This window comes from Ischnura elegans, chromosome 9 (assembly GCF_921293095.1).
Source record: "Ischnura elegans chromosome 9, ioIscEleg1.1, whole genome shotgun sequence".
Lineage (NCBI taxonomy): Eukaryota > Metazoa > Arthropoda > Insecta > Odonata > Coenagrionidae > Ischnura > Ischnura elegans.
Genome location: NC_060254.1, coordinates 54764628 through 54791819, shown reverse-complemented (window position 1 = coordinate 54791819; position 27192 = coordinate 54764628). Strand labels below are relative to the sequence as shown.

The 27192-nt window shown below is 43.7% G+C and overlaps 2 protein-coding genes across 2 annotated transcripts in view; one reads left to right on the top strand and one right to left on the bottom strand.

Annotated features, from left to right (window-relative positions):
• The window catches only part of LOC124165138 (annexin B9-like), a 96210-nt gene that overhangs the window by 58754 nt on the left and 10264 nt on the right, over positions 1-27192 (bottom strand). The gene's annotated exons all lie outside the window — the stretch shown is intronic.
• On the top strand, positions 15913-18872 carry LOC124164927. The gene is made up of 4 exons (XM_046542159.1): positions 15913-16499; positions 16636-17649; positions 18405-18649; positions 18700-18872. The coding sequence occupies exons 1-4, from the start codon at positions 15913-15915 to the stop codon at positions 18870-18872; spliced, it is 2019 nt and encodes a 672-aa protein (XP_046398115.1).

Here is a 27192-nt window from a genome sequence, read left to right as displayed (position 1 = left end):
TTCCATAATCTTCCGTTCCTCTTTCATTTTCGGGCAATCGCGAGAGTAAGCCGCGTGGGTACCCTCGCAATTCACGCAGCAGGCCGCTTCCGCACATTTGTCCCCATCGTGCTTGTCCTTGCCGCAGCGCGGGCAGGTGGCCTTGCCCTCACATCGCGGTGCGATGTGGCCGAATTTTTGGCATTGGAAGCAGCGCATCGGTTGAGGGAAGAATGGTCGCACAGTTACAGATTCGTATCCTAAGAAGACTTTAACGGGCAGTTTGTCCAGAGCGAACGTGAGAATTACTGACGTGGTATTTATCACTTCACCGTTTCGCTTCGTAGTCAGTCTGCGGCAGTCGATGACGCCCTGGGGGGCCATCTCTCTCTTGATCTCTTCTGGTTCCACGTAAAGAAGGTCGTAGTGACTTATTACTCCCTTAGAGGTATTTAGAGTGCGGTGGATCTCGACTTTAACTGGGATGTCGTGTAATTTTTCAGTTTTAAGCAATTTTTCAGCTTGGATGTTGTTCGCAGTCTCTATTAGTAGGGTACCATCTCTTAGTTTTTTCACCGAATTTGGCTCTCCAGTAATTATCGATTGCATAGCTTTTTTTATGAAAAAGGGAGACACCTTTTTCAGAGTGTCACCTTCTTTGGCGCATTTCATAGACAAAAAACGCTTCGAGCTTTCAAAAGACTTTTCTCCTCCGCCCGTGTCCGGGCGGGATCTTTTTGGTGGAGGAAGAGTAATCGTCTCCATGAAAGTAAGAACATAATTCATCCCCTGGGCTCCCCACCCACCACGGAGCCACACATTCGGGACGCCACACCGAGATCCGGTGTGGTCGCCAGGGCTACCCAAGGGATATAGGAACCTTTGATAGGGGGTCTCTTTTGGGTTAGAACCTCCAGCGCGGGGGCCCTCCGAACCCACGCACCTTCGGCCGCCCTACGGAGACCCCCATATCTCCAGCACTAACCCGTCCTGGCGTACGCTCGGAAGGAGCCGCCAAGCTCCCCAGCCGCCAGGAGCCGATTGACCGAGCTGGGCTCTTCTCGGCCGCCCGTTTTCCGGGGAATCCAGGGCCGAAGTGGGGTATTGAACTCCGGCCCATACCGGGTTTCCGACGCCCAGCTGGGAGCCGGAGAACTCACCCACCAGGATCCCCTTCTCCCCCTTGTACGGGTCTCCACGCACGGCAAACACGTGGGTGAATCTGGACGCCAGATGTATCGGCTACTCAGCACAGCAGAGTCACATGCTGTCTGGACGCTATCCTAGCGTGCGAAGGGTTTTTTGACGAGGTTGTCTCCCCGGTGGGCTCGGGTCCGTGGGGGCGCGGCTCCCCAAAGGAAGAGATTACTCTCTTCCCCCCGTGCGGGGGGCAATATACTTTTTAATAACCAATATAACTGAAATTTGGTTCCCTCAACCTCTGCTAAAGTATAGAGCTCTTTATTTACAGTGATTTCATTGAAAATTTCAGGTGAAAAACTTTGGAAAAGCAGTTTTTTGGATTCTCGTTTGGGTGAATTGTTTCCTCGTAAGCATGCCATTAGGAGTTCGGTGTGGAAGCTGGTGTCACCAAGTGCTTAATGGAAGGAAATTAGTTCTAAGTTTAACATTGTTTCTATTTTAAAAGAAATCAAATTGGCAATTCCTCTTAAAACATAACTGTTATTTAGGTTAAAGTGCGTTTGGTGGGGACATGGAGCAGGTAGTCCGAAGATGGGCGTGGTACACCCTCCGTAGGGTCCTTAATCCTCAACCCTTTCCTCTTCGCGTTCGCCCTCGCTGGCCCGTGTCTTGGACCCTCCCAGCGGGGGGCCTCCCTCCCGAAAAGTGACCGCTATGACAGCAATTTGGAAATCAATCAATCAATCCAATAATCAAAAAATGACTGTTTGCATAGTACTCCTGTCAATCGTGCGATCAAGTACGTCTTTGAAGCGTGATTCTGCGATGAAAAATAACGATTTTGTTAACTTTGCTAAACACGTGGCTGTGGACCACCGGAAAATGGCAACAGCGCTTTGGAATGGGCAAAGTAGCGGGCTGTTTAAATGAGTTACGAGCATGATTTTACCATCTGGTACCGCTCATTTGCACACCAAGGCTTCAGTTAATTTACCTTCAGTTCCACATAGTCTCCGATTAGATAACCTGCGTCGAGATAAAGGGTCAATTATTCCCTAAGTCGCATATTGAAGGGTTAGAGCAGTCGAACTACTTCAAAAAGTCAAAAAACACCCGAAAGGTGGATAGGTTGTGTGAGTTTTAGACGGTGACTGCGAGTCCCTTTACGTATTATATTATTATGCAAAATACACCTACCAGGGGTAACAACAACCTTGACCTCTTGGCAGCGAGTGCGAAATCAGAACTGAGGCTGTTATTATTGACCACAAGGCACATATTTCATACCTCACGGTTCATCTACATCTACATAATGCCCCGCAAGCTGCCTAAAAGGCGTGTGGAATGGGGTGTCAGGATACCAGCCGTCTACGTATAAAAAATGAAGTGCTCTACAAAGTTGTGACTAGCATTTATTCATGGCGGGCCTTGCATTTATTTAAGTCTTTTATGGTCCGGGGGAAAAACGAATTCCTATATCTATCCGTTCGGCAAAACATCTCTCTTAATTTATCGCTTCTATCGGGCCTGGAAATATAGTTTGTCTTTGATATTTTGTTCTACGTGTCGCCCTTAAAGACATCTATTCTCAATTGTTCAAGCAATCTAAGCTTAGTGCGCAGCGCACGAGTCTCCAGCGGCTCCCTGCCTAATTCGCTTAACATCTGCGAAACGCTGTCTGTACGCCCGTAGCAGTTTTTGACGAAATGCGCAGCCTTCCTTTGTATTTTATTCAGTTCGCGGATTAAGTCTTTCTGCACTGGATCCCATACACTCGCTGCATATTCAAGATGCGGACGTACAATTGAGAAATAGCACCTTTCTTTCACTTGCTCATCCGAAAATATTCCCACAATACGCTTGACGAATCCTAATGTCTTCCGGGCCATGCCTCAGATATTCCTTAAACGTGTTCCCCACGAGAGGTTCAAGGTTATGGTAACTCGCAGGTACTTCAATTCGTCTGTTGTCTCTAGGTTAATACCATGCAAAGAATAAAAATGGTTATAGTTGGTCAAATTCCGCAAGAAATGTACCGACATGCATTTGTTCAGATTAAGTTAAAATCTAGAAAAAATGCCTCAACTTGTCTTTTCGATTCACCAGATTTCAAAAAATATCGTTATGAAATAGCGCGAGCTGTATTTCGCATGATCTACCTTTTCTGGATCCGTGCTGACAGTCATGGAGGAAGTTACGTCTGTCCAAGAAAGTCATGATATTGCTAATGACGATATGCTCAAGTATCTTGCCTATGATCGATGTTATTGAAATTGGACGGTAGTTGCCTGGGTCATGTCTGTTTCCCTTTTTAAATATGGGTGTAACGCTTGCAATGTTCCAGTCTAGCGATAACTTTCCTTCTGATAGTGACTTCTTGATATTATCTCTTAGTAAGGAGTGATCTGTGGAGCTAACTCCTTAGTTATTGAGCGTTGTGGAGCGTAATTTTCTTTGGCTTCAAGTTCCTTCAATTTATTACATGACGTAACGGACTTTCTTTACATGTTGTATAAATTGCTCTGCTTCCTAAGTTCCCTTCTGAAATCGTTGTTGAATTTATTATTTAATAAATGTATTTTTGATTTTGAATTTCTGTGTACAATTAAAAATATGAATAGTTTCTTTTGCTCTCCCGAAAGGTTGCAATTTTTGAGATAGTTGTTTTTAGAACCTAGCCATCGCTCTACATAAGCAACAATACAAGTCATCTAATCATTTTGTGAGTTTTAACACGGCCGTCATAGCTTCTATTTGATCGTGGAAAAGAAGATATTCCGAATCAGACTGGTCTACAGCCTATCTCACTTAATTTATTTATATAATCTGATTTCCTGTAGTATATTGGCGCTCGTAATATATGGCTAACTTCGTCGGAAAATACACTGCTCTTTAGTTTATCATATATTATTATAGTATTCTACCGATTAAGGTAGGTTTCCATGGAGTACTAAAGAAGTGATTTGGAAGCCTCACTTTCCGTCGAGCGCTACCTTCTTCAATTCACTGTATGGCTTACTCCCGTTTAATCTATCTAAAAATCCTTTTCTTTTCCTTCCCCCCTCGTTTCCCTAGCATTCTACCCTCTAACACCATTTTCAACATCCCCGCTAGGTATTCGCTCCATCCATACATTCTGACTCCTCCGTACCTCATCTAAAAGCTGTCTCTCCTCGCCAACCATATCCAGCACTTCGTTGTTCCTTTTACTCTCCGTCCATCTTACCTTCTCCATTCTTTTCCATATCCACATCGTATGTGAAGTATGCAACAGTCACCCAAGACTATCGTAATGATTTTTTACGTACCTGGTAGCTCCTCTTTGCACGCGTTCTAACTCTGTTTTTTAAGCCTATTTCACGAGGATCCCAAACGCTGGCAGCGTATTCTAAATGCAGTCTAATGAGGGAGAAGTAGCTAATTTCTCTCGCAAAAATGAAAAAGACACGTGTAGATCTTTCTTGTGTGAAAATAAAATAAATGCGGGACAGTTATTAAAATCGAAAAATGATACAAAGGAAACTCTTCTGGGGGCATAGAATGAATTCAAACGAAAAATAATGGGCAAATATGGCCATTATTTTATCCCTAAGGCTTTCTGATTATTCGTAAGAGAGGTACAGGTAAATAGCGCTGTAATAATAACGCTATAGCAAATAATTGTTGAAAACCACCTGCCAAACACCCTAGAGGTGGTTAGGCTGCGTGAGTTTTAGACGGTGATTGCGAGGTCCTTTATATATTCTCCCCAGAGAAAGGAAAGAAATTTTTTAAAGAATTAACTAAGTTAACTATGGCACTGACAAGTATTCTTTGAATTTGTCACACATAAATGCTCACATCTACTACTCAGTCCTCTTTCAGCCATTGCAGCAAAGTTCTTTGTAGATATGGACTCTAAAGCGCTAAAAAAAAATGCACCCCATTAATGACCATCCAAAATGTCGTGCAATTTGCATTATACAGGAAGGGTTGCAGGAATGAAGGCGATGTCGGAAATTCCGCTCTGGAGTCTCAGCCTAATGAAAGTCGGTCAAGACTAGCTTGGGTTTCGAGCAGGTAGCAAAAAATTAGCTAGTCTAAAGGATAACTCCAAAACAAACATAATTTTTCCATGGGCATATGAGACAGCAATTCATACAATGAACTTAATCCGTCTTTGCCGAAATTCTGAGCATTAATCGGAACATTACAATATTATCAATACTGTACATTGATACTAACCAATGTTGCCCGGATCTTGGTAAGATTTCGATCGAATAAAAAACTAGCTGGAGGAATCGAGCTGGAGGTGGAGTATTTATAGCTGTAAAGAATTCAATCGTCAGCCAAGCGGTAACCGTAACAGAGACCAGGGTTGAATCTTGAATCGTTGAGTTAATAAATGAACAATATAGTTGTCCCAAGCCACCACGAAGGAAGCGTTCAGGAATGCGTTCACGAATTTTAAAAGAAAAACACTAGTAGAGCAGTTACGGAATAACCCAAGAGCATCATGGTCTTAGTCCGGGAAGTTGAAGGTAAAACGATCGATTTTCTCCACGATCAATAAGAAATTATAACGGAAGCGATAGACGCATAAGTAGATTAATTGACTTTTAGTGTAACCTACGTAAAACTTAATGCGTGCTGCATGCCGGTGATTGATCACCCCCTGCCAAACAGCTTAGAGGTGGCTGGCAGGTTATCTACATCTACATCTACATAATACCCTGCGAGCCACCTCTAGGGTGTTTGGCAGGAGGTGATCAATCACCAGCATGCAGCATGCATTTGGACTCCCACATGCACACTACACCGTCCAAAGAACGTCCCGTATGATAACAAACTATACTACTATATGCTGTTAGAAATAGAATAGAAATTCAGAAACATGCATTAAGTTTTATATAGGTTAGTAAGCTACACTACAAGTCATGCAATCTATTTACGAGTTCTATTGCTGCCGTTATAATCTCTTATCGATCGTGGAAAAAATGACATTCGGAATCTGTCTGTTCTGCAATCTATCTCTCTTATTTTATTCATATGATCTGATCTTCCGTAGTACGTTGGCGTCCGCAAGATATGGTTAACTTCGTCAGAAAAGACACTGCTCTTGAATTTATCTAAAAGGTTTAGTCTATTTTTCAATCTACGGTCCGACAGAGATTCCCATCCGAGTTTATCTAAGAGGTCAGTTACACCAACAAGACTATCGTAACGACCTTTCACATACCTGGCAGCTCTTCTTTGCAAGCGTTCTAACTCTGTTATTAAGCCTTTTTCATGAGGGTCCCAAACACTGGCAGCGTATTCCAAATGTGGTCTAACGAGGGAAAAGTAGCTAATTTCTCTCACTTTGTCGTCGCACTTTCCTAATATTCTTTTAACAAAACCCATTTTACGATTAGCTTGACCGGTTATTTCTCGAATATGTTTATTCCACGATAGATCATTACTGAGTCTAACCCCTAGATATTTCACGGATTCAACTGCCTTTAACTGGGTGGCCCGAATGATATAGTTACGCTGTAGGGAGTTATTCTTCTTCCAGAAATTCATTACGACGCATTTTTCCAAATTTAATTCTAACTGCCAAGCATCGCACCAAGCTTGGATAGCAGCAAGGTCATTCGTTAGTTCATCTATATCTTTGCTGGAACGGATTTCTCTGTAAACTACAGCGTCGTCTGCAAATAATCATAACTTACTCTGCACTACTTCGCCAATGTCGTTTATATAAAGAAGGAATAGGAGTGGGCCAATGACACTACCCTGAGGAACGCCAGAAGTGACTCCAACCTCATTGGAGACTGCACCGTCTAATACTACTCTTTGGACGCGGTCGCTCAAAAATGCTCTAATCCAGGAAATGACATCTTCGTCTAGACCATACGATTTCAGTTTTATTATTTACTTTCCGTGGGGTACTTTATCAAATGCCTTTTTGAAATCAAATCTCTTGAATTTATCAATTAGGCTAAGTTTATTTTTCAGTCTGCGGTCTTATAGAGATTTCCATTCGAGTTTATCGATGAGGTATTAACACTAACAAGATTAACAAGAAGTAAAGAATTTTACCGTACCTGGCAGCGCCTCTTTGAATGGATGGTCATTAATGGGGTGCATTTTTGTCAGCAGTTAAGATTCCTCATATACAAAGAACTTTGCCGCAATTTTATTTCATTTCTCTGGAGAAAATACGTAAAGGGACTCGCAGTCACCGTCTAAAACTCACACAACATATCCACCTTTCGGGTGTTTTTTGACTTTTTGAAGTAGTTCGACTGCTCTAACCCTTCAATATGCGACTTAGGGAATAATGGACACTTTATCTCGACGCAGGTTATCTAATCGGGGACTATGTGGAACTGAAGGTAAATTAACTGAAGCCTTGGTGTGCAAATGAGCGGTACCAGATGGTAAAATCATGCTCGTAACTCATTTAAACAGCCCGCTACTTTGCCCATTCCAAAGCGCTGTTGCCATTTTCCGGTGGTCCACAGCCACGTGTTTAGCAAAGTTAACAAAATCGTTATTTTTCATCGCAGAATCACGCTTCAAAGACGTATTTGATCGCACGATTGACAGGAGTACTATGCAAACAGTCATTTTTTGATTATTGGATTGATTGATTGATTTCCAAATTGCTGTCATAGCGGTCACTTTTCGGGAGGGAGGCCCCCCGCTGGGAGGGTCCAAGACACGGGCCAGCGAGGGCGAACGCGACGAGGAAAGGGTTGAGGATTAAGGACCCTACAGAGGGTGTACCACGCCCATCTTCGGACTACCTGCTCCATGTCCCCACCAAACGCACCTTAACCGTTATTTATTTCAGTCATCTCTCTTTCTTCGAGTACGTATGTCCTCGTGAATGTGGGTTTTATTTTTGTTATTATTTCTCTTTCACCAAGTGGTTATTGCCTAATATATGTCGTGTTTGTATATGTAGTTACTTTCCGTCATTCAATAAACAGTTATTTTTCAATATCAATGTCGATTTCGTTCTTTTATCGTGCATATGAATACCTATAGCTCATTGCAATTGGGTACTGTTAGTTCACAATAGCACCGATAGAGCGAGTGTCGTCATGCTTACTTTGAAGCTCCACAGATGGCTCTGATGTCGCATCGGGAAGGTTTACCCGGAAAAAGTACGAATTTTACCCGTGTTTTACCATGAAATTACCCGAATTTTACCACTTAAATTTACAGAGAGTTTACTCGTTACCATGCAGGTTACCCATCTTTTACCACAATTTTACCCGTGTAAAATTTGGGTAATAATGGGGTAAAATATCTTTTGTGCTGACTGGGTTAGTATTTATTATGGAGTAAAGAAATTCCATGAATTCATTTATGGTCTACATGTTACGGTTCAAACAGACCATAAACCTTTGTTATCTGTGATGAAAAAACCAATTTGTAAGATCGGTTCAGTAAGGTTACAAAGACTCAGGCTGAAGTTACTGAAATATGATCTTGAATTAACCTATGTTCCGGGTAAATATTTGCACTTTGCAGATATGTTATCACGAGCTACTCATGACAAACCTGAAATTGACCCTGAACTGTTTGAAATGGTTCATTCAATCAGCAAACACCTTCCAATGTCAGATGAACGTCAATGTTCGTTTCGACTAGCTAGGTACGTCCAAAGATCCAACGTTAATGTTGATCTCTAAATATTGCCGGGAGGGTTGGCCCAAAAATGAGAAGGTTGGTAATGAGTATAAACCTTATTACAACAAACAATGTGATATATTTGTAGAAGCAGGAATGCTCTATCTTGGTGATAAAATCATTGTTCCTAAATCAATGAGGCAATATGTATTGGATATTGTACACAAGGGACATACAGGGGTAAATAAAAGTATTGCCAAAGCAAACCAATTATTTTGGTGGCCTGGCATGTCAAGTCAGATTGCTGAGTATATTCAGAAATGCAGACCCTGTGAAAAGTTTAGGCCATTTAAAACCAAAGAGAAATTGACCCCTCACTCTGTGCCTAAATTTAGATTTGAAAAGGTAGGAGCAGATTTATTTCAATTTGGGAACAAGTCTTTTTTAGTCATTGTTGATTATTTTTCACAATGGTTAGAAGTATCTATTATCCCAGATAAGTCAGCACATTCAGTAATAAATGCTATGCAACAAATATTCAAATGGACAGGTTTTCCAAAGACTGTTATAGCTGACAATATACCTTTCATGTCACAATTGTGTCAAAGTTATTTCCAAGAAAGAGATATTACTCTTAGAACAAGTACCCCTCATTATCATCAAAGTAATGGTAGAGCTGAGCAAGGAGTAAGTGTTGGCAAAAAGTTGTTAAAAAAGTGTTTTGAAGATGGTTCTAATTTTCATGAAGCTCTAATGGAGTATAATAACAGTCCAATCATTAGCTTAGGAGCCTCACCATCTCAAGTACTAAATAGTCGCATTATGAGGTCTAGGTTGCCAATATCTCTATGCCAGTTAGAACCCGAAATACAAATGGATGTGTATGAAAAACTGTGTGCAAGACAAAGTAAGATGGAAGGATGGTATAACAAGCAAGCTCACAGGAAGGAGGAGGAATTTTTTAAGGGGGAGAAGGTAGTGGTTAGAAGTTCAAAAGACAATTGTTGGGAAAAAGCGACTATCACAAAAAAGGCAGATGAACCAAAATCATATTGGATTAAGGTAGATAGAACTGGATCAGTGGTTAGACGTAATAGTTATCAATTGAAAAAGTCAAAAACCTCAAGTGATGAGAGATGTCTATTTCCATTGTATGAAGATGTTTCTAACTTAAACCATATGGGGAGTGATACTGTAAAGGAAAATTTTATAATTCCTGAACATGTCAATGTGCCAAATGTTAGTGGAAAAATGCATGAAAATGTTAACTGTATGGCTCATGAGAGTGGAGCAACTAATAAGAATGTTGTACTTACTAGGAGTGGAAGAATGGTTAAACCAGTGCAAAGAATTAATCTATAATTGTTCATCCTGTAATTATATTGTACTGTTCAAAAAGAAATCTAAAGGTGTGAAATATTTCGGAGGGAGGTGTGTCATTGGTTATGTATGAATATGTAATTTGGTTAAGGTGGTACAAGTGGTACGCCGAATAAAGATGGCGGTTTGAGAAGTTTCCATAGATCGTTCGTGTTATTGCCACATGCTTGTTCTATTCCCAATTGTCTTGAACCTATGTGTTTAGCTATGGTCTGGGCACCACCAAATATAAGTTTAAACAACCGTATGCATGATTATTGTCGTGACGTTGACGGTAATATTGTGATTACTGTCGGAAATAACTGTAAGCTTAAAAGCAGAGGTGTTGGATCTGTGAACCTAAATGTAAGTGATCACATTTGTGAAATTAAACATGTTGTGCATGTTCCTGGATTGAAAGAAAATTTGATTTCTGTAAGTCAAGTTGCCGACAAAGGGATCACTGTTGTTTATGATAAAAAGGGTTGTAAAATGTATGATGATGACTTTGTCTGTAATGGTACAGAACTAGCTACTGCAAGTAGAACGAGTAATGGGTTATACCGTTTGGATGTTAAATCAAAGCAGGCATTTGTGTGCAATATTAATGACTATGAATTGTGGCATCAAAGAATGGGTCATTTGGGTATGCAAAATATGATATTGTTGCGGGATAAATTAAGTGATTGCATTGATTTCAAGTATGAACCTGCTGATGACTGTAATGTTTGTGTTCTTGGAAAACAGCACAGAAATCCTTTTCCTAAGGAAGGAGGTACTAGGGCAGATGAGGTACTAGGTCTTGTTCACTCTGATCCGTGTGATTTTGGTTCTAATGTAAAGTCATGGAGTGGGTCAAGGTACATTCTTACTTAGATAGATGATTTCTCTCGCAGAACGACTGTTTATTTCTTAAAGAGCAAGTCTGACACCAAGCAGAGAGTGATTGATTTTGTAAATATGGCTGAAAATGTAACTGTAAAAGGTTAAAAATTTTCAGGTCTGATAATGGAACTGAGTTCTTGAGTGATGAGTTACAGAATTTCTTTAAAAGCAGAGGAATCACACATCAGAGAACTGTAAGGTATACTCCACAGCAAAATGGTGTAGCAGAGAGACTGAATCGCACCATTCTGGAGAAAGTGCGATGAATGCTCTTTCACGCAGGAAGTCCTAAGCAGATGTGGGCAGAAGCAGCTAACACTGCTGTGTACTTATTAAGGCGAAAGGTGATTGCCCGGTGAACACGTTTTCTAATTTAAGCGGTAAAAATGAAAATATCGGAATGAAATTTTCGCTATTGTATGAAAGTTACTGTGAATTTTCTCCCTAGCTTATCGAAATTTACATAAAGTGGAAATTGCAATTTTAACACGTAGGAATTAAGTGAACGCATTGTTTTAAGCAAAAAACAATCACAACGGGAAATCCCCAGCTACGTTAATAGTTCATTGCGAGTTTGAAAACCAAGAAATATGCATGCATTAAGTCATAAATTACCGAATAATAATGACTAAAACATGAGTCGTCGTAGGGCGTCGCCTGCGGCAAAGTGAGGGTACTGGATGGACTCGATCGCTCTGCAATAGGAAGGGGAGGCAGCGGAAGCACCGCAAGGGGAGGGGTCGGGTAGGGGAAGGAGCGCTCTCCCTCTTTCTTCGAAGCTTTGAGGTGCTTGATGGTCTTGAGGGGAGGTAACGAACGACTTAGGAGCGCACAGGATAAGCAGTAGCAACTTGCAATCGTGTGATCTTGTCACTTCTTGACAGCTCCGAGAAAGTTATCGAGTTTCGATTTCTTCGGCTGGGGATTCTGGTCTCACTTTCTTCGAGCGTGCCCATGCGACGCTAATTTTTTCATTGAATTTTGGTTTTTGCCTAAGTCGAACAAGAAAGCTTATCGATGGAAACTACCAATTCTGTCAGAGACTATCGACGCAGCAAAAAGGGAGCCTTATTCCTGTCGGCATAGAGAAAGAAGAGGTCAGCAGAAAGTGTCAGGAAGTGGCAAATCAATGAGTATTCAGATATGGTAATACAATGCATATATTATTATCTATTTGTTGCAGATGTTCATACTTAGTAACGTTTATCCACCGACTTTTCAGGAAATTTGCACCACTGTTGATAATGAAGAATATTTAGACCCAACTCATCATTTGAATTCTGATAGCTTAATGTCAGTATACACCTGTTATTTCATATTTTTTCATTAGGTAATGGTTGAAATACGAATTTTTCTCTTATTTATGAAATAATACTCCATTACAAAATCACACACCTCAGTCAAAGAAAATCGACTTTGTTACCGTAGTATGAGTACCATATCTAACTTCCAGAGGATGTTCTTAGAATTATTCTTAGAATTCCATTTCTGTACGGTAAACAGGCTCATATTTCGTAAAGTTCTAAGAACTAATTTCCGTAAAATAAATTTATGTCCTGAGTAATACTTAACTATCTATAACGCATGGTAATCGTATTCAGAGTTCCTATTTTCAAGCTTTGGGATAGACGGGATTTGGGAGGCGTAAAGGGCGGACGAAAATAGATTGCTTGATAATTCTCACTATGTACTACGATTCCGATATTATTGAAGGAAAAACTAAATGTTTCGAGTACCAAGTTCAAAGAAGCCAACGCTGGGGTCTGATATTATTCATTTTAAGTCTCAAATTTGGTCTTGAGACAAATTTTACTGCGCAGACTCCAATTTTGCGAAAATCTATGTTTTTCCGCGGGTTGGCCTGTAAAATAAGAAGATAAAGATAAAATTTCTTTTCACCTCGAATGAAGTATGTATCTTTTATTTTCATTTTAGTCCATCCCGCTGTTGTATGCTACAAATTATGGCGACAAAGAGACAAATCTTCCTAACACACACACCGCACTACGAACGAGCCTTGTGCGACCACATGGACCACACATTCTCCCATTTAGCCGGCATGCGAGTCTCACTGCGCACGTGGGCTGGCAACTGCAGCGGCCGCTCAAACTGAGAGGGGAAATATGGAGGGCAGGGAGACTGGCGTCAGGCAGTCGACACACCTGATCCAACCTCCAACTCATATTCGGTACTTACTAAAGAACTGAAGGAAAAGATTATTGCCAAGAAGAAAGCCCATAAAATATACAAATTATCACATTCAAGGGTTGACTATTTATCTTACTCCAATCTACGATCTCAGTGTAAAAATCTTATTAAGAAGTGTCATCATGATCATATAGTTATTATTGAGGATTCCATAAATTGCAACATGAAGTATTACTGGAAATATGTCAAAACCTTGTCTGGGTCGGATCAATTACCTAAACAAATGCACCATGGAGATGTTCATTCTTCTGACCCAAAGTCTTCTGCTAACCTCTTTGCTGACTATTTTTCCCAAGTATACACTACCCTAAATAGTGCAAGCTCTGTACCTAGCGACCCTCAATCTATTAATTTGGGATTTCTTAAAATTACTTCTTCAGAAGTGTTGAATGTGTTAGTAAATTTGGATATCAACAAATCATCAGGGCCAGATGGTATTCCACCGATATTTCTTAAGAATTGCTCGCAATCACTCACATTTCCACTCACCCTGCTCTTCAACCATTCATTAGATAATGGTCTTTTCCCCTCTTACTGGAAATTAAGCTACATTACACCTATATTTAAGACTGGTGATAAAACTGATATTAGTAATTACCGGCCTGTAGTAACTCTCTCTCCTGTGTACCTAAAATCATGGAGAAAATTCTGGTTTCTCGAATTACTCCTCATTTAAAAAATATTATAGTACCACAGCAACATGGCTTTATGCGTGGTCGATCAACCTCAACTAATCTATTGGTGCTGCAAGATTTTATAGTTAGTGGTTTGGAGTCCAATTATCAAACTGATGTGATATACACTGACTTCAGTAAGGCTTTTGATCGAGTGAACCACAAGTTACTGATATCAAAATTGAATTCCTTAGGTATTCATGGCAAGCTCTTAAGCTGGTTTGAGAACTACCTAAAATCCAGATCTCTGATGGTCCGTATTAATCATGTTTTCTCCGAGCCGTTTCCCTGTCTATCTGGTGTACCTCAGGGCAGTCATCTAGGACCTTTACTATTTTGTCTTTTTATAAATGATATTCATAATATATTCGATGACGTTAACTTCTTGCTCTTTGCTGATGACTTAAAGATTTATAAGCATATTGCTTCCCTGCAGGATTCTCTTGTGCTACAGAAAAACATTGACCAACTAGTGCAGTGGGCTGATGCAAATGAGTTATCACTCTATGTACCAAAATGTAGTGTAATGACTTTCCATCACTCTTGCACGCCCTACTTTCATGAGTATACCATTAATTCCACTGTATTAGGTAGACCTACTGCTGTCTGCGATTTAGGTGTTTGGTTTGACAGCCAGCTCTCATTCAAGGTACATCTAGACCGAACTGTCTGCGATGCCCTAAAGAATTTAGGTTTCATAAAGAGAACCTGTCTAAAATTTAACAATCTTCATGCTTTAAGGACTATTTATATAGCTCTGGTACGCTCAAAATTAGAATACTCTATTGTAAACTGGTCACCTTATTATAATACAGACTCAATACGGCTTGAACGGGTCCAAAACAAATTTCTCAAATTTATTAATTTCAAATTAGGAATACCTCATTCTGATTACAATACTTCATATCTTCTATCCCTTTTAAATCTGAAATCCTTATCTGACAGGCGTTCCTCCATTGATGCCCTATTCCTTTACAAAATTATTAATTCTTATATTGACTGTTCCTTTCTTCTTTCTTTAGTAAATTTTAACGCACCCCGACATAATTCCAGAAATCCGCACCCATTTGTTATTAACTACCATAGAACAAATTATGCCTTTAACTCCCCGTTATCCAGAATGATGAGGAATTTTAATAGACTTGGCCAAAGTTACGATTTCTCTATGTCCTTTTCCAGATTCAAATGTCACCTGTGGCAAAGATGAACTTTTTTACTGGAGAACATGTTTATACTTTAAATTTTATTTTGTTGTATCTCTCTACATGTTTTATTCATTGATGTGCAATTCTGTATAGATTTTTTTTTCTTCTTTTTCTGGGTTTATTGCATGTGTGTTCAGTATTTTGTATTGTTTATCATATGTAAAACTATATGTAAGAATATGGTTAATGGGTTATCCCGTAAATAAATAAATAAATAAATAAAATGACGTGAGGCCCTTCGAGGCCTTATAAACAACAGTATCAATGCCAGGATTAGAACATTCCAGTCTCTCCAGACCGCCCCGTAACTAGGAAGAGAAAAATTCTAGAGCTCCATCAGGAGCATGAAGAGCCCAAGGAGGTGCAAATGTACGATGTAATCACCAGAAATGGTAAAGAGGAGGTTGATGAAGATAATTCGAATCTATTGATCCACATTCTTCCTGAAGGCATATTTACACTGTACATTAACTCGTAGGAGTCATTGTCTAAATGTATTGTGGCGGCACAATTCAAATCCGCGCGCCAGCCGTTGGTGCGCCTGGCGACCGGCAATTGTCGCGAGAGTTTGGGGACGACACAGCCAGAGGTCGCAATGGTCGACCACGCCGCTGACTGGGCGCCGCCATTACATTTTCGAGGAGTCTGACCGAATCTTGTGATCTGTGCGCATGCTACCGTGACCACGCCAACTGGCGTTATTCTGTATCGAACGATCTAACGAAAATACATTGTTATTGTTTAATTGAGGTGGTTTATTTGACTGTAATGCACCTTCCCCCTCAAGTGGTGACCCCGACGTGATTATAGTGTTTTTTTGTGATTTTCGTGCATCGAGTAAGTTGGCGTCCAAAATGGCTGCCCCCGTGGACCAAGCCCCACCAACCGGCGAGGCTTCAGTAAGTCGAGTAGCTATGCGTGTGCCTCCTTTTTGGCCGGAACGGCCTGCACTTTGGTTTAGCCAGTTGGAGGTACAGTTTTCCCTCGCCGGCATCACAAACGAGCTCACCAAGTTCTCCCACGTGGTGGCTCAATTGGACAACCGCCATGCCGTGGAAGTGGAGGACATTATAGTGAATCCCCCAAGTGACTCCCCATACAAGCGGATAAAGGACGAGCTGATTTCACGTTTATCTACGTCCCAAGAGACGCGCATCCGCCAACTCCTCGAACACGAGGAACTCGGCGACCGGAAGCCGTCGCAATTTCTCCGCCATAACCGCTCTCTTGCGGGTAATTCCGTACCCGATGACTTTGTACGCACTCTTTGGGTGAATCGCTTGCCATCCTCCGCCCAAGCCACGCAGGATTCTACGGATTTGGCGGGATTGGCGAAGCTGGCCGACAAGGTGTGTGAGGTGACGTCACACCCCCAGGTCGCTAGCGCCGAAGCGTATTCCGAGATGGCGGAACTCCGGAAGCAGATGGCAGAGCTTACCAGGCAAGTCGCAGCGTTGAGCACTCGGTCTCGCGGTCGCTCGCGCTCCAAGAGCCGACCTCGAAATCGCAGCTCATCCGGGAACCGTGATCCGCGGTATTGCTTTTACCATGGGAGATTTGGTGCTGCTGCCCACAAGTGCCGCCCCCCTGTGCCTATGTGGCGGAAAACCCGAAGAGCAGCGGTTAATGGCGGCCGATGGCCGTTGCTCTACGCCCCGCCTTCTTTTCGTCATTGATGCCGCAACGAACACAGAGTTTTTGGTCGACACAGGGTCCGACCTCTGTGTTTATCCCCGTACGAAAGTGAAAGGACGGAAAGCTTTATCCGCCTATCAGTTGTTCGCCGCGAACGGCACCGTGATCGCGACATACGGATGGATCGACTTGTCGCTCAACTTCGGTCTCAAACGCGACTTCCGCTGGCGATTCGTCGTCGCGGACGTTGACAGACCGATAATTGGCGTCGACTTCCTTTCATTTTTTAATCTACTTGTGGATGTTCGCGAGCGTAGATTAATCGACGGCATAACCTCGTTGACGACCCGCGGCCGTGAGGTGACCTCCAATCACCCGCAAGTGAAGACTGTTGTAAATAGTCCTCGTTTTCACGCAGTGTTGGCTGAGTTCCCCCAGATCACTCGGCCATCTGGGACCCCCAGCGAATTTCGTCACACGACGATGCATCACATCAAGACGACACCGGGTCCGCCAGTCGCCTGCAATCCCCGCCGCCTTGTACCGGATAAGGCGAACATCGCCAAACAGGAGTTCGAGGAGATGGTGCGGAACGGCACAGCGCAGCGCTCCGACAGCTGTTGGGCATCGGCACTTCATCTAGTGCCTAAAAAGGATGGTGACTGGCGCCCTTGCGGCGAGTACCGCGCACTGAACGCGCGAACCGTCCCCGATCTGTACCCGGTGCCACACATTGCGGACTTCGCCCACACTTTAGCCGGTAAGTGCGTGTTTTCCCGCATAGACTTAGTGCGTGCTTACCACCAAATCCCTGTGGCCCCCGAAGATGTCCCTAAAACCGCCCTCACCACTCCCATTGGACTCTTCGAGTTCATACGCATGCCCTTTGGCCTGCGCAACGCTGCACAGACTTTCCAGCGCTTTATCGACGAAGTGCTGCGAGGCCTCGATCACGCGTATGCGTACCTTGACGATATTCTGGTCGCATCGCGCGACGCCAATGAACACGGGTGCCACTGCGTGCTCTTTTTAAACGGCTCAGTGATTTCGGTATTGTAATTAACCCGGCGAAATGTGTATTAGGTGTTGACGAAGTGACTTTCCTTGGGCATACAGTGACTGCCTCTGGCATTAAGCCCACCCCGAACAAAATTGACGCTGTGAAGTGCTACCCCATACCCAAAACTGTCAGAGAACTACGTCAGTTCCTTGGGATGGTAAATTTCTATAGACGGTTAATTCCGAATGCCGCCGACGTGCAATTCCCCCTGTGTGAAGTGTTAAAGGGAGGAGTGAGGGGTAGTGATGCCATTGAGTGGACGGTTACGTTAGACCGCGCTTTCAATGAATGCAAAGACGCTCTCGCGAGCGCGACATTCGTGGCTCATCCGGATGTGCGATTGCCGCTGGCCCTTTTTTGTGACGCGTCAGATAACGCAATAGGTGGTGTATTGAATCAACGCGAGGGTGACGAGTGGAAACCACTTGGTTTTTTTACTCGTAAGCTGAAGCCGCCACAGCGTAAGTACAGCCCATACGACCGTGAACTTCTTGCCGTTTACGAGGGAGTGAAATATTTTCGTCACATGTTGGAAGGGCGTGAATTCTGTATATTCACGGACCACAAACCCCTTGTTTACGCCTTTCAACAGAAGCCCGAAAAGTGTTCCCCCCGGCAGTTCCGGTACTTGAATTTTGTGGCCCAATTTAGCACCGACTTTCGACACGTCGCCGGTCGGGAGAACGTTGTCGCGGACGCCCTTTCGCGAGTTGAAGCGCTCTCAGGTGGAGTTGATTTCGACGCGCATGCACGCTCGCAGGCGCAATTCTTTTCGAAGTGCGATGAGCTTGACAATTCCCTTAATTTAAAGAAAGTGCGCGTCCCCGGATGCAGTGGTGAAGTCTGGTGCGACGTTTCGACCCCAACGGTGAGACCTTACCTGACGGAGTCGTTCCGTAAGCCGGTATTTGATTCCCTCCATTAATTGTCCCACCCTGGCATTAAGGCCTCAGCCAAACTGGTCTCCGAAAGGTTCGTGTGGCCGTCGATGCGGAAGGACTGCCGCACCTGGGCGCGAGCCTGCATCCCGTGCCAACGGTCCAAAGTGCATCGTCATACAGTGTCCCCCATCGGCAGTTTCGTTTCCCCATCGCAGCGCTTCGACCACGTCCACCTTGATATCGTAGGACCCCTGCCAGTGTCCAATGGCTACCGCTATTGCGTCACGTGTGTCGATCGCTACTCGCGATGGGCTGAAGCCATTCCAACATCAGACGTAACAGCAGATACGGTCGCTCGCGAGTTCTTTCGCGGCTGGATCTCGCGTTTCGGCACCCCATTGAGTCACCACGGACCAAGGCCGGCAGCTCGAGTCTTCTCTCTTTCACCGGCTTTCGGTGCTCACCGGTGCCCGTCATCTGCGCACCACTGCGTACCACCCCGCTGCCAATGGGATGGTGGAACGATTCCACCGGCAGTTGAAGGCTGCTATCATGTGCCACGAGACCGACAGCTGGTACGGCACTCTACCTGCTGTGCTTCTCGGCATTCGAGCAGCTTGGAAAGCCGTCATCGGCGCATCACCGGCGGAACTTATCTACGGAGAGCCTCTTCGCCTTCCTGGAGAGTTCTTCGCTCCTACCAAGCCTGACAACGAGGGCGAGTCATTCGTCGCGAAGCTGCGCCGGCACTTCCGACGGATCCAACCCGTTCCCGCCTCGCATCACGGAGGCCAGTCTTTGACCACCAGGACCCCCAGTCAGCCTCTCAGGTGTTCGTGAGAACGGACGCCACCCGGCCCCCACTGCAACCGCCGTACGAGGGCCCCTTCCGCGTCGTCCGCCGCGACGCCAAGTTCATCGTGGTCGACATGAAGGGCAAGGAGAAGGCGGTATCCTTAGACCGCCTGAAACCATCGTACATCTTGGCAGCGGAGGACGGACGTCACGACGCCGGTGGTACATCGGGACCACCGCCAGCCAGCGCCACAACACCGCCTGCCATCGACCCTCCGGCGACATCGCAGCCCGATCCCGGCCAGGCGCAACGAGAAACCCGCTCCGGGAGAAGGGTCCATTTCCCCAAGAACTTGTAGGAGTTCGCCACCTAGGAGATATATATTTTTTTTGCAATACCACTGGCGGAGGTCACTGCACTGTGGCTTCCATCCCCCCCCCCAACCCTATTGATTGTCACTAATTACTTTTTTTTCTCAAGATTCTTTAGTGGCCTAAAGACTGCGGAGGGGGTGATGTGGCGGCACAATTCAAATCCGCGCGCCAGCCGTTGGTGCGCCTGGCGACCGGCAATTGTCGCGAGAGTTTGGAGACGACACAGCCAGAGGTCGCAATGGTCGACCACGCCCTTAGAGTATATAGTCCTTTAATAACTCTATGACCACGCCGCTGACTGGGCGCCGCCATTACATTTTCGAGGAGTCTGACCGAATCTTGTGATCTGTCTGACCGAATCTTGTGATCTGTGCGCGCGCTACCGTGACCACGCCAACCGGCGTTATTCTGTATCGAACGATCTAACGAAAATACATTGTTATTGTTTAATTGAGGTGGTTTATTTGACTGTACTGCACCTTCCCCCTCAGTATGAATGCATCAATTTACACGAAAATGCACCATGTTATAGGTACCCAACTTGTGTGAATGCATGAACAGAAATATAATATCTTCTAATTTGGTTCTTTCATTTGTACATGTTCTGTTCTGGTCCATTCACGCAAACAGACATTCACTTGTTAATGTACTTTGTAAACAGGCCTTAATACAAGTGAGGTTCCCACTTCTGTAGAAAAGGAGGTACAAACTTGAATGAAGTATGGGAGCAAACGTGAGCAAAAAAGTGGCTTTTCTTGAACAATTGCAACTTATCCAATCAAAGTGGAAAATAAGTCTTTTGCTTTGCCCACCCTAGATAATAATAATGAATGTGACAGTTGTGACGGTACCTCAACTGAAAACTTGCATGTATCATTTTGAGAGAGTGCCTGCAGTTATTCCTCAGACTATTCAGAGCATTAGGAAAGAGAAATGTCTGAAATCAGTGTCAAACGCGTAATGTTGTACATTGATAGAAATTCTACTCTGTGTTGGAGTATTCCATGTTTACGTTACATTATTATTTTCTCACTATCTGATCATTTTATTATATCTACTCGACATCTAATGACATGCCTAAAATTAATAAAATTAAATGATTCCCTGCCGGTTCTGGCCCACTAATTTTGGCAGTCGTTATGCCCCTATTAGTCTTATTTTAAGGTCTCTGTTGCCTCTCATGTAAAAAAGCTTGAGAGATTGAATGTTTAAGGAAATAAACTGCCAAGGAAGTCAGTAATTGCGTTATATTTCTATTGGAGTAGTAGTATTTGTTTAGGGTGCCTCGACAACTAAGGTCATTTGCACCACAGACAATCTATAAAAACAAAAATTTTAAAAGATGCATTAAAAAAACATTTAAACATTCATAAAAGTTTCGAAATAAAAGGGGTTGTCAAATTATAAAAAGGTTGGAATTTAAACACTGTTAACCCTTTCCGACCGTGTGATTCCAATTGGAATCGCTATCTTTCCCATATCCCTTTTCTCACCCCGAACGCCGAATGCTTCCAATTGGTATCATACGACGTAGTTTCGTTATCTGCCGTAACATAGCAGCACTTGTCACGAAAGTTTGTGACTTGCTTTCCGAAGAGTTAGATTTTTGTTTTCGACGTGCGCATGGCACTGTGACTTCTCTCTGCACGCGAATCTTTCAGATTTAATATCAAGTGTGTGGATTGGCTGTTAATGTTAATATCATTAGTTTTAGTGATATATACATTGTTGGGTGATAACCGCGCATTGGAACTATAATATGTAAGTATATATTTTGAGTATCAGTGAATCATTATGTTATGATTCCAATTGGAATCAAGAGGTCTTTTTAATGTGTTTACATGAATCAAATAGTAGTAGTAGTAGTAGTATTTGGATTTAGGGTGCGTCGACGGCAAGGTTATTTTGCACCACTACTGTGCTATTTAATTACAAAAGTTATGTATAAAGTAATCTACTGCATCTGATGTCTTCGTTGAAAGTGTACATAATTAGACTTTATTAAAAATGTTTATTTCTCTGAGAAACCGAAATGTACAGATTAAGTTGGTAGGGTAGTCTCCTAAAAGGGTTTTTAGGTCTCCCCCTAGATTATTTCGTCTTCGCGCTTCGCGGTACTTAACACAATCTAGCATGATGTGTCTAATACTTAATGGACATTTACAATCCCCACATTGGGGAGGTTCCTTCTCTTCAGTAAAGAGATACGCATGGGTCAGGGGGCTGTGCCCTATCCTCAATCGTGTAAGTACTACTTCCTCTCTCCGATTACTACGAGCTGAGGAGGGCCACGCTGCTACCATGTCCTTGATGCCACGGAGCTTGTTATTATTTAGAATCCTCCAGGACTCCCTCCATTTTCCAAATACCACGTTTCTTAGAGATGCTCGTAAGTCCTCGTGGGGAACCAGCGTTGAGACAAGAACTTCGTTATTCAGAGCTTCCTTGGCCATAGCGTCTGCTATCTCATTCCCGGCTATCCCCCCATGTCCCGGTACCCACAGAAAATGGATATTCAAACCCTTTCTCGAAAGGGTCAGCAGGAGAGAGTGTATTTCTTGCACGATCGGGTGCACGGGTGAGAAGCCAGAGATGGCTTGTAGCGAGCTCCTGGAGTCAGTGCATATGACAAAGGAGCCGCCGTGGTCACCTAGGGCTTCTAGAGCTGTCCTTATGGCATAAAGCTCCGCCGTGTACACACTGCACATCGGGTGAAGCTTTGCTCTGATGTTCCCGTGGATAGGGGAGAACACTGCAGTAGTAGTAGTAGTAGTATTTGGATTTAGGGTGCGTCGACGGCAAGGTCATTTTGCACCACTACTGTGCGATTTAATTACAAAAGTTATGTATTAAGTAATCTACTGCATCTGATGTCTTCGTTGAAAGTGTGCATAATTAGACTTTATTAAAAATGTTTATTTCTCTGAGAAACCGAAATGTACAGATTAAGTTGGTAGGGTGGTCTCCTAAAAGGGTTTTTAGGTTTCCCCCTAGATTATTTCGTCTTCGCGCTTCGCGGTACTTAACACAATCTAGCATGATGTGTCTAATACTTAATGGACATTTACAATCCCCACATTGGGGAGGTTCCTTCTCTTCAGTAAAGAGATACGCATGGGTCAGGGGGCTGTGCCCTATCCTCAATCGTGTAAGTACTACTTCCTCTCTCCGATTACTACGAGCTGAGGAGGGCCACGCTGCTACCATGTCCTTGATGCCACGGAGCTTGTTATTATTTAGAATCCTCCATGACTCCCTCCATTTTCCAAATACCACGTTTCTTAGAGATGCTCGTAAGTCCTCGTGGGGAACCAGCGTTGAGACAAGAACTTCGTTATTCAGAGCATCCTTGGCCATAGCGTCTGCTATCTCATTCCCGGCTATCCCCTCATGTCCCGGTACCCACAGAAAATGGATATTCAAACCCTTTCTCGAAAGGGTCAGCAGGAGAGAGTGTATTTCTTGCACGATCGGGTGCACGGGTGAGAAGCCAGAGATGGCTTGTAGCGAGCTCCTGGAGTCAGTGCATATGACAAAGGAGCCGCCGTGGTCACCTAGGGATTCTAGAGCTGTCCTTATGGCATAAAGCTCCGCCGTGTACACACTGCACATCGGGTGAAGCTTTGCTCTGATGTTCCCGTGGATAGGGGAGAACACTGCACATGCACAAGCAGAGTTATCTTTCGAACCGTCAGTGTAAACGGGGGTAAGGTTGGGGTGATTCCATCGGAACATGGCAAACAAACGCTGGTACTCCGAGGGAGTTGTGGAAGACTTCGGTCGAGATCGTGAAAGAATATTCACCACCGGAGTGGGAGTGATCCAAGGGGGGTGTTCCGAGAATGAAACAGGATACACTTCAGGTAGCGTGAATTCGCATCCGCGAATAAAATCGTTAAAACGAACGCTTACTGGTCTGGTTGCTTTAGTCCTTCGGTTAAAAACATTAATAAAACGGGGTTTAAAAAGTAAACTATAACATGGGTGACTCGTCATTGCTAAAATTTTGGAAACGTAGCTACAAAGAAGCCAGGTCCTTCGGTAGCATAGAGGAGGCTCGCCTGCGTCGGTATATATACTGGGAATCGGGCTGGTCCTAAACGCCCCAGTGCATAGTCGCAGACCTGCGTTGTGCACTGAATTAAGTGCTTTCAAATACGTCTCGCGAGCGGACGCATACACGAATGAGCCGTAGTCTAATTTCGACCGCACCAGTGTGCGGTAAAGTAAAATTAAGGTGGTGCGGTCTGCTCCCCAAGATGCGTGGCTTAAAAACTTTAAAATGTTCAAAGACTTCAAACAATTTACCTTGACAGAATTAATGTGCTCCTTCCAGTTGAGTTTGTGGTCGAGGGTCATCCCCAGAAAACGGACTGATTCCACAAATGGGAGGTTTCTACCACCTAGGTGTAACGTGGGATTTACATGGACGCCCCGAGTGCGAGAAAAGTGAACGCACTTTGTTTTCTCCAAAGAGAAAAGGAAGCCGTTATTTTGGGTCCATTTGTGAAGTTTATTGATGGTGAGTTGCGCCATACGCGATGCATTCACGACCCTAGATGATCTGCAGAAAATCGCGAGATCATCCACAAACAGTGACCCTAACACTGGCTCCTTGATGCAGTGAGCTATGTCGTTGATCGCAATAGCGAACAACGTCACGCTCAGAACGGAGCCTTGGGGAACTCCGTTGTCAAGAGGGTAAAAATTTGACAACTGTCCCGTCCTTACTTTAAAAACACGGTTGGTTAAACATTTTTGTATAAAAATGGGCAAACAGCCTCTAAACCCCCACTCGCGTAATACGCGTAGAATCTTACGTCGCCAGACCCGGTCGTAAGCCTTCTCTAAGTCGAAAAATACACCGACTACGTGTTGGCGGAGAAGGAAGGCTTCTTGGATGAAATTTTCAATTCTAACCAAGTGATCCATTGTGGAACGGTTCCGTCTGAATCCGCATTGTATCCTAGAGAGGAGTTTTCGACGCTCCAGCCACCAAATGAGACGTCGATTTACCATTCGCTCCATTAACTTGCACAGGCAGCTGGTGAGAGAAATCGACCGGTAAGAATTCGGATCAGCTCGGTCTTTTCCATGTTTTCGGATGGGAACAATGACGGACTCCCGCCAGGACGGAGGAAAATCCCCATTGGCCCAGAGCTGATTAAAAGTTTCAAGGATTTCCAGCAACGCCGATTCCGATAGATTTCGGAGGAAGGCATTGTGGATCTCGTCGGGTCCTGGGGACGTGTCGTGGGAGTCATGGATGGCAGATTTCAGCTCCCAAATGGTAAATGGCATATTGTAGTCTGCCGTTGTTTTAGGCTCCATAAAGGATATAGGGACGTTCTCGAGCCTTTTCTTGAGGATCGCAAAAGAAGGTTCATAGCATTCGTCGCTGCTCACTTTGGCGAGTAATTGGGCGAATACGTTCCCTATCGCAGCTGGAGAAGTGATAACCTTTCCTTCGACTTCTAGGAAGGATATACCTAGATGCTGGCTGCTACCCGATATGCTCCTCACCTTACGCCATACCTGTGCAAGTGGAGTCCTGTGGTTGACACCGGAGACAAAATTCATCCAAGAAATCCTCTTTGCGTCCTTTATTACCTGACGCGCTTTCGCTCTTAGTCGCCGAAAAGCGGAGAGATTATTTGCTGTAGGATACTTGTTGAAAATTCGGAGAGCTTTCTTACGTTTTTAATGGCTTCTGCGCAGGTTTCATTCCACCATGGCACAGCATTTCTTGGAAGGATGCTTCGAGATCGTGGTATGCTAATTTCGGCGGCTTGAATGATGCTGGATGTCAAAAGATTTACGTTTGTTACACAGTCGTTGCTTTTATCCCACACGTAGTTAAAATTTGAGTTAAAAAGATGCCAATCAGCTTTCCGGACAATCCAACAGCCTGGTCTAATAAAATCGGGGTTTAAATTTTGCTCACTTTTGATTAAAAGGGGAAAGTGATCGCTCCCACTAAGATCCTTATGCACAGAGAGTTTGAGTTTATTGACCTAACTAGTCGATACAATACCCAAGTCAATGGAAGAAGAATCGCCGCTATAAGAGTTAAAACGGGTTTTCTCGCCGTTATTGAGTAAAAATAGGTTAAAATCACTAATTAAACTTGATAAAATACGTCCCCTACGGTTGCACTGTCCCGGGGTGCTTCCCCATAGCCGATCGTGAGCATTAAAATCTCCGAGTAAAATAAAAGGCTGAGGTAGCTGGTGAACTAGGGATTCTAGATTAAAACGTGTGACGGGTGCACCCTCCGGCAGGTAAACGTTGCACACCGTTATCGCCTCGGGAGCGTGCACCGTCACCGCTACCGCTTGGAACGGTGTGTTAAGATTTATTCTGGAGGTGTAAAGTGCCTCCCGAACAAAAACCGCCACTCCACCATGGGCTCGTTGGCCGCTGGTATCGTCCAATCTAAAAGCGTTAAAATGTTTTAAATATCCCTTGTCCGTGTCCTTAAAATGTGTTTCCTGCAAACATATACAGGACGGGTTAAAATCTCTGATTAAAATGTCTAGCTCCTCCTTATGCCGATAAAAACCGTTTCAGTTCCACTATGATAAAAGCCATTAAAAATTGATAAAAATTAAATAAATAAATAAATAGATAAATTAATTTAAACCTCTCCCAGGGCTACCACCTTATCGTGGTGGAGAGGTTTGAGTGCCCCAATGACCCGGAGAGCTATGCTGGCGGGAGCGTATGCTCCTGGTAGGGCCACCCAAGCCAGACAGGTCGAAGGGTAGGGGACTGACTAAGTGTAGCCCACTGGTCCTCCAGGTTGGGGGTTGTGCGACAGGCCGGTAACCTGCCCATGTAAAACCTTCTTTAACTCATAAGCTTCACAGAGAGCCTCGGAATAGGTTAGGATTCAACAGACGACGACTAGGCAAAAGTAAGGACATGAATACGGGTATAACGGATATATTAAACATAGCCACATGGAATGTACAAGGCTTAGGCAATCACGAGTTAGAACTTAACAACACCCTTAAAGAATACAAAGTGAATATGGCGGTCATCATTGAAACAAAGAAGAAACTCAAAGGGACAAAAGACTTGGAAGATTACGTAATGATATACAGTGGAGTTGATCAGAATAAAAGAGCACGTTGTGGAGTGAGTGTTTTAATAGACAAAAAATGGAAAAATAATATCAGGGAATACACTTTCATAAACGAAAGAATAATAACGGTGCGACTCAAATTTGATAGGGGTTATTTAACAATACTTGGAACATATGCACCTGAAGATGGGAAAAAGGAAGAAACGGAGATTTTCTATGAGCAACTGCAAAAAGAAATAGGGAAGTTAAATAACAGGGACTACGTAATAATAGCTGGTGATCTTAACGCTAGAATTGGGAA